Source organism: Palaemon carinicauda, chromosome 12 (genome assembly GCF_036898095.1).
Source record: "Palaemon carinicauda isolate YSFRI2023 chromosome 12, ASM3689809v2, whole genome shotgun sequence".
Taxonomy (NCBI): Eukaryota; Metazoa; Arthropoda; class Malacostraca; order Decapoda; family Palaemonidae; genus Palaemon; species Palaemon carinicauda.
In genome coordinates, this window is record NC_090736.1 from 86,972,065 (window position 1) to 86,979,222 (window position 7,158).

The following is a 7,158-nucleotide window of genomic DNA, read 5'->3' on the forward strand; positions in this document are numbered from 1 at the left end:
ATATATATATGTGTGTGTGTGTGTGTGTGTGGTTAGAAGCGACCTGGTCTTCCATTTCAGGGGCTACGGTTCGATTCCAGTTATGAGGTAGAAGTTTATTTCTATTTGAGCATGATATTGTGTTGATTTCATGCATATATATATATATATATATATATATATATATATATATATATATATATATATATATATATATATGTGTGTGTGTGTGTGTGTGTGTGTGTGTGTGTGTGTATCTATTCAGGAAGAACAGATGGAGTTGGAAGACAAGGGGTACGAATGCTGATGACACCAAGAGGAGGAAAGACGTTATACGAATGGAGAGCTGTAAATAATAGATTATTACCAGCAAATAAAAGCAGTGCAATATTAGTATTATAGTTTGCCAGCTTCAACGAATTATTTCTTGAAGAAAGGGAAGATGAATGCTATGAAGAACTGCAGAGTGTAATAGATGAGATCCCAGAGAGAGATATGAAAATTGTGATTGGTGGCTTCAATGCTATTGTTGGAAGGAATAATCAAGGGATAGAGAAAGTGAGGAGTGTCGAGGGTCTTGGAGACATTGCAAACGAAAATGGAGCATATTTCATAAGTTTCTGTTCAGCAAACAATCATTTCAATGGAGGTACTATTTTTCCACACAAGGATATTTATGAAATACATGGACTTCACCATGTGCCAATTAAAAAAAGTCTAATAGATCCCATTGCCATTAATAAAGAAAAAGGGACTCTGAGAAATGTAATAAGCTATAGAGGTGCTGATATTGGTAGTGATCACCAGCTCCTCATTGCCACACTGAAATTAATACTGAAAGCAACCACAAGAAATGTTGATAGAATACCTAGGTTTGTTACAACTAAACTTTCAGAAGAAAAGCAGAGAGAAACGTTCGTAATTGAATTTAGTGATCGATTTGCAGTCATAGAGGCTTTAAGAGACAAAGAGCAGACAATTAATGAAAAATGGTGTGAAACTAAGAACATATATCAGTCAGTTGGTGGTGAAGTCTTGGGACACGTAGTTATAAGAAGAAATCCACGGATATCAAATGATACATGGGATACTGTAAAGAGGAGACAGATACAGAAATTTATTGTTGATAATTTTCGAGGAAGTAATGAAACTTACACAGTAGAGCTTGCTAAGTATTCCAGTATTGTTGTGAGGTCAAAATGAAAGCCAGGAATGACTGGAGAGAATGTTTAGACAGTAAAGCCGATGAGCCTGACAAAGCTATTAATTCAAGGAATGGCTATACTTTTTTACCATGATCCTTAATACCATGCGGACACATTGCTCCATGATGTTCAGAATTATTGCAAATAAAAACATTTATAAGGTAACAATGATTTATTTCCCGGACATTCCGAGGCCCCATGCCTATCACTTAGGCATTTAATGCATAAAGTTAATTCTTCAGCTCTATTCATCCTAGCTTGCACAGTATCAAACCTAGTACATTTAGAAGAGTTAAGACCTGTTTCTTTACAAAATTTACATCTACCAGAAGATAAAAGTTTACTGGTAAATTGAACTTTATTAGAGTCATCACTAGCAGTAGATTTATTACTATACTTTGATTGTTGGAAATTACGGTCTTTACCTTCAAATTTAACTTTAGGTTTTGCACCAGAATTTTCATTATGACCTAAACTAAGGCGTGCAATAATACTCTGATAATTATCTAACAACTGGTTAAAATTAAGATAAGAAGATCCTGTAGTTCTAGAGAGTTCTATCAAAAAATTTCTAGGAAGTTTCCTATTTACAATTTTGCTAATTAGCAATAGAGCAGCCGAATCGACTTCAATCAGATCTATACCAATTCCCTTCAAGTCAATGAATTTGTTATTCAAAGATCTAACCAAAGATTCTACTTCACTAAGAGATTTTACTTCAGAAGTGTTCCTAACGTCACTTATTACTTGATCAATTATGTTTTCATCCAGGAAATTAAGATCTAATTACTTAAAAGCCAAATCAAAACCCTCATCATTTACTGTAATGTTTTCTACTACACTTAACGCTTCACCTAACAAATAACCCTTTAAATAAATAAACTTTTGAGCATTAGTTAAGTTAGGCATACCAGCCAAAGCATTATTAAAAGCCTTCTTATTGTTGAAATAGCCAAATGGATTAGCTGCATTGTTTTCAACTTCTGAATTTGAATAGGAGGGAGAGGTAACTTTACAATTTTACTAGAACTATTTTGAGTAGTATTCTTACCTCCAAACAAATTATCAAATTTTGCTCTAAATTCAGACAGAGTTTTTTGTATTTCATAATGATAATCTCTTGCTGCTTGCATAATACTATCTAGTTCATCTTCAGCAGCAATTTCACAAATGCTTGCATCAAAATTCTCAACTATTACTAAATTAGCAGCAATTTTATGAATAAATCCTTGTAACAAATGACCATTAATTTGATCGTCCTTTAAAGAGTCAATCTTCAAAACATAAAGAGTTATTAAACCCTTAACATAAGCCCTCTTTTTTATTTCAGCCTCATTCATCTTGAACAATGCTATTAACCAATACTAAATTACCAAAAGATAAATCTAAACTTAACTTGAGTCAATGCAAAGCAAGTTATCATCAGTTACTTCCATATGAAAAAAAAAAAAAAACAATACAGCATATTATTCTAACAGCAAAACTAGGCTACTCAACAGGTTATTTAAATGAAAAGGCTACTATCTTAACCTAAGGTTAAATTAATACAAGTAAAAATAAGGACCAATACTGCTCCTTTCCTTATAAGGAATAACAACAGTATACAAAGAATCCTAACATTACAAAAACCAGATGAGCCCAGCGAGAACAAAAAAAAAAGTATATACTTGACACTAGAACACCTAAACTAACTTGACTTTAGGCCTCTGCTCATACTAAAAGTCAGCCTTTCTCCGAGCCAACTTCACATTACCATCATAATTGAGGTGTACTCCATCCCTGGCATAAAGGCGTGAGTCGGAAAATCCATTAACCCCTTTCATTATATACAAACTATCCTTGCCCTTCCATTTATTCAACCACTTATTGAATTTATTCGATTTTGCCTTAAAATCCTGCCGCAACGCGTCAAAACTCACAGCGGTTAAAAAAGAATCTATCCTCTATTTGAGCAAAAATTAGTTTAGCATCAGGACACAACTTTTTCAGTAATTCAGCAAAGGCTTCACAACAGTGCCCTACTTTCCATACCTCCGCAGTACTTTGGATAGCATCTAAATCATTGCTGCCCAAGAACACAAAGATGCGACTTGGCCTGGACCTCCTAGGGTTAGCGAAATATCGCTCTACTTCAACCTTGAAGTTTTCAAAGGTTGCGCCCCTTTTGCAAATGTAATTGAACCCGTCACACTCTTCCAGGCGTAAATCGGACAACCTCCTCACCCAACTATGCCCAACAACAAGAGTCATAGCCAAAAAAACAAAACAAACAAGACGAAAAGCAAACTGAAGTCTTACGGGGTAAAAAAATGTTTAAATTCGAATATGTTAGAATTATCTAACTCAAATCAGTTATAAGGCAAGTCTTTATGTTTCAACCTACCTGCACTATCTTCAAGAACAATTTCTTCTTAGTTTTCGAATTTGAAATCCTTAAATTCTCTTTTTTTATGGCAGGAAAAGAACAGCCGTTCTTCTGTCCGGCCGGTTCCGCAGACTCAGAACTCCTTCTCGGACCAAAACTTGTCATCAAGTCCGTTTTCTTTCACTTTGTCCGAAACTCTTGAACAACGTTGAAAAATAAAGACAGGAAAACCAAACTGTTTCCTTATAAGGAATACATTTAACATTAACTTAATTAGTTCAATTAGAATATAAAAAGGGGGAAGTTAAGAATTTAAATTTAATATTAACTTTCCGTCCATAAACGAACACCAAAAAATGGGACAAAAAAGTAAGAAACAAACGAACTAGTCAATTCAACTATTCTCCCACGAATGCAGTTACCATTCTCCAATCAACTCTTTCTACACTTTATATCACTTTAGTGGGATCAGTGTTACTGTATGGACATGAGTCATGGTATGAAAACGAAAGAATCTCCATTAGATTTAGTAGATTTAAGAACAAAACACTCAGAAAGATATTGGGAGTTAACCGGCAAGGCAGGATTAGAAATAAAACAATAAGAGAGATTACTTGAGTGCCATATGTGGATGAGATCATGATGAGGGGTAGATGGAGATGGTTTGGGCATGCTCCCCGCACCCCCCAAGGGAGATTAGTTCACCAAACGTTTAACTGGGCTCCATAAGGCACTAGAAGAGTTGGAAGACCTAGACCTAGATGGCTGAGGACTATGAAGCATGAAGTAGATGATGAATTAAGAAGTACTGAATTAAATGCTCAAGATAGAGACGACTGGTGGAATCTAACTGAGGCCCTTTGCGTCAATAGATGTAAGAGGAGATGGTGATGATGATGATATAAAAGCTAGACAAGAGGATGTGTATGGTGGATATATTTTTCTTTAATTGCAAATTCAGTTAAAAATTGGAAACATCAAATTAACTAGATTTCATGTAAAAACACGTATAAAAAAAATAAAAATAAGAATGGGAATATTAAAACATGCTGCAATTCAAATTGTTACTAGGATCCAGATAGTGTCTATTAACTACAGGAATTTCAAATGAAACAAAAATTGCCTATCTATTATGTGTTTCAATAGTGAGTTATCCAAGCTGAAAAGGTCTCAAGTCTAACATGGCAAACTCAAGTATTAAACTCATTACGTTTAACCTCCTACTCTATTACTCTGTACTGTTTTCATTCAGCTAATCTTGTTAAAATTTCAGAAGTTCAAACCTGTTGCAAATGTTTTCATGTTGTACAGAATGACATGAGTTTTTTTTCATAGTTTATATAAGAAAAATATTCAGCATTTCAACGCTGTTTGCTGATCTTAAAATACTGATTATATTTTATTCATTACTTTTCAAATCAAGTCTATTTACCTTCTTATTTCCTTTCATTACTGGGTTACTTTCCCTGTTGGAGCCCTAGGGCTTATAACATCCTGCATTTAAAACTAGGTTTGTAACTTAGCTAGCAGTGATAATAATATGTTTTGTTGAATATAACCGATGCTCAAGAACCATTGGTTTCATAATACATCTTCTTAACGGTTCTAATAAGCTTCTTCTCTGTAGTACTACATTAAACCACTAACTATGAAAATTCTTCATTCATCATCGGGTAGGTAAATTCAGAGTAGGTCTCAATTCAGGTTTAATGCAAAGTTCAAGAAGTAAAAAATATGTAATTAACAGTGACATGTTTCTAGAGATAACTCCATCTATCCTCAGGCGGGAATGGTCGAAGTGGTGTTGGTAAGGTCCTTTCATATGGCGGTCCGGGTTCGTTGGAAGAGGTGGTAAATTTACATTGGCTGCCTCCAGTGCCATGGGCGGAGCGAGAAGGGATGTAATCGGGAAGGGGGGGGGGGCAATTTTCATTGCTGAGGCGCTTGCCAGGAAAGGCTGGGCCTCAGTCAGGCTGTTTCTCCACTCAGTCATAGGTGATACATCACAATTATGTCTGCTGATGGCTGTTCTATGATTGGTGGATACACTCGCCAAGAGAATTTCCATTGTAGGTGGGCTACTCGAGTGCTGATCCAGGATGTCTTGATTCTGGATGCTATGATCGGTAGAATCCATATTTGGCCGGTGAGTGTTAGTCCTTCAGCAGGAAGGGTGAAGGAACATTTTCTGGTTTGTGCTGTTAAAGAGGGCTTCGAGGATTCTCAGCCTTTTGCTATCAGGAGCGCTTCCAATTATCTTAGTATTTTTTATAATATTCTCAAGTTTGATGTTATTGTTGTGAGTTTGGATGACCTGGACCTTTCTGTATGTGATAGGACAGTCGCTTAGACAGATGCATAGTGGTCCTTCCTTTGTAACGTCCAGGGCATCCTGGAATAGAGCTTTGGTAGGAATACACCACGTTGGATTGTTTAAGGATGTCCAGTAATCAGGGGCTGGGTTGTTCTTCATTATCAGAGATGTCGTTTTTGCTGTCTGGTAAAAGCTGAGTAGTTTTTTCTGCGCATTTTATTCCACAGGAGAGACGTGATATTTAAAGGTGTCGCTCACAACTTTTTCGTCTTTTTGAAAGTCGTTATGAATGAGACCTTTGTAATAAAACTTTACGATCGTGGCAATGTTCTTTGTCCGTTGCTCCACCTGGTACCAAGTATTCATGGTTGCTTTTTTTTTATGATTAATCTGTCTGTTGGAATACCCATTATTCACAAGGGCCTGTGTAATACCGCCATGTTCGTCATGAGTACCCGCCCACTAGGAGCAATGGGAGAGGGCATGGTGGACCTAAGTTTTGATGCACATTCATTGGATGTCCTTTGGAGAATCTACAGTAGATGTCCTGGGCTGAGAGAACCACAGTAAGGGTATCATCGATATACCTCACATTCACATCACGTCGACGTCTACTCGAGAATACCAGCTCCTCGACATCTCCCATGTAGAATTTGGTGAAGAGCACACCAAGAGGAGAGCCTATCACAAAGCTGTCTTTCTGTTTGTACTCTTGTTAAGGTTTCCTTTGTTCCTCCACTAGTTTGAGCTGCAGCAAATAAAAAATCCTCTCGTTTCTCCTCTTGTTAAGGTTACTTCAGCTAATGTTTCTCTTGTTCCTTCTCTTGTTAATGTTGTAGCAGGCAACGTTTCTCTTGTTCTTCCTCTCTTTAGGGTTGCTACAGCGAACGTTTCTCTTATTCCTCCTCTTGTTAGGGTTGCAGCAAAGAACATTTATCTTGTTCCTCCTCTTGTAAAGGTAGCAGCAGGAAATGTGTTCCTCCTCATGTTTCAGTTGCACACGGGAAAACTTCTCTTATTCCTCCATTGGTTATGGTTGCAACAGCGAACATTTCTCTTGTACCTCCTCGTTAGGGTTGCAGCAGCAAATGTTTCTCTTGTTCCTTCTCTTTTTAGGGCTGCAGCAGTGAACATTTCTCTTGTTCCTCCTCTTGTTGAGGTTGCAGTGGCGAACGTTTTTCTTATTCCTCCTCTTTTTAGGGTTTCAGCAGTAAATGTTTCTCTTGTTCCTCCTCTTGTTAAAGTTACCAAATTGAACGTTTCTCTTGTTCCTCTTCTCATTAGGGTTGCAGCAG

General features: G+C 36.8%; 1 protein-coding gene across 1 annotated transcript in view; it reads left to right on the forward strand.

Annotated features, from left to right (window-relative positions):
* The window catches only part of LOC137650935 (uncharacterized), a 4,049-nt gene extending 288 nt beyond the window's left edge, over window positions 1-3,761 (forward strand). The window contains exons 2-3 of the mRNA XM_068384078.1: window positions 413-1,071; window positions 3,642-3,761. Of these exons, the coding sequence (XP_068240179.1) occupies window positions 413-1,071; window positions 3,642-3,761 (779 nt within the window). The remainder of the gene's footprint in view (window positions 1-412; window positions 1,072-3,641) is intronic.
* Window positions 3,762-7,158: the final 3,397 nt, after the last annotated feature.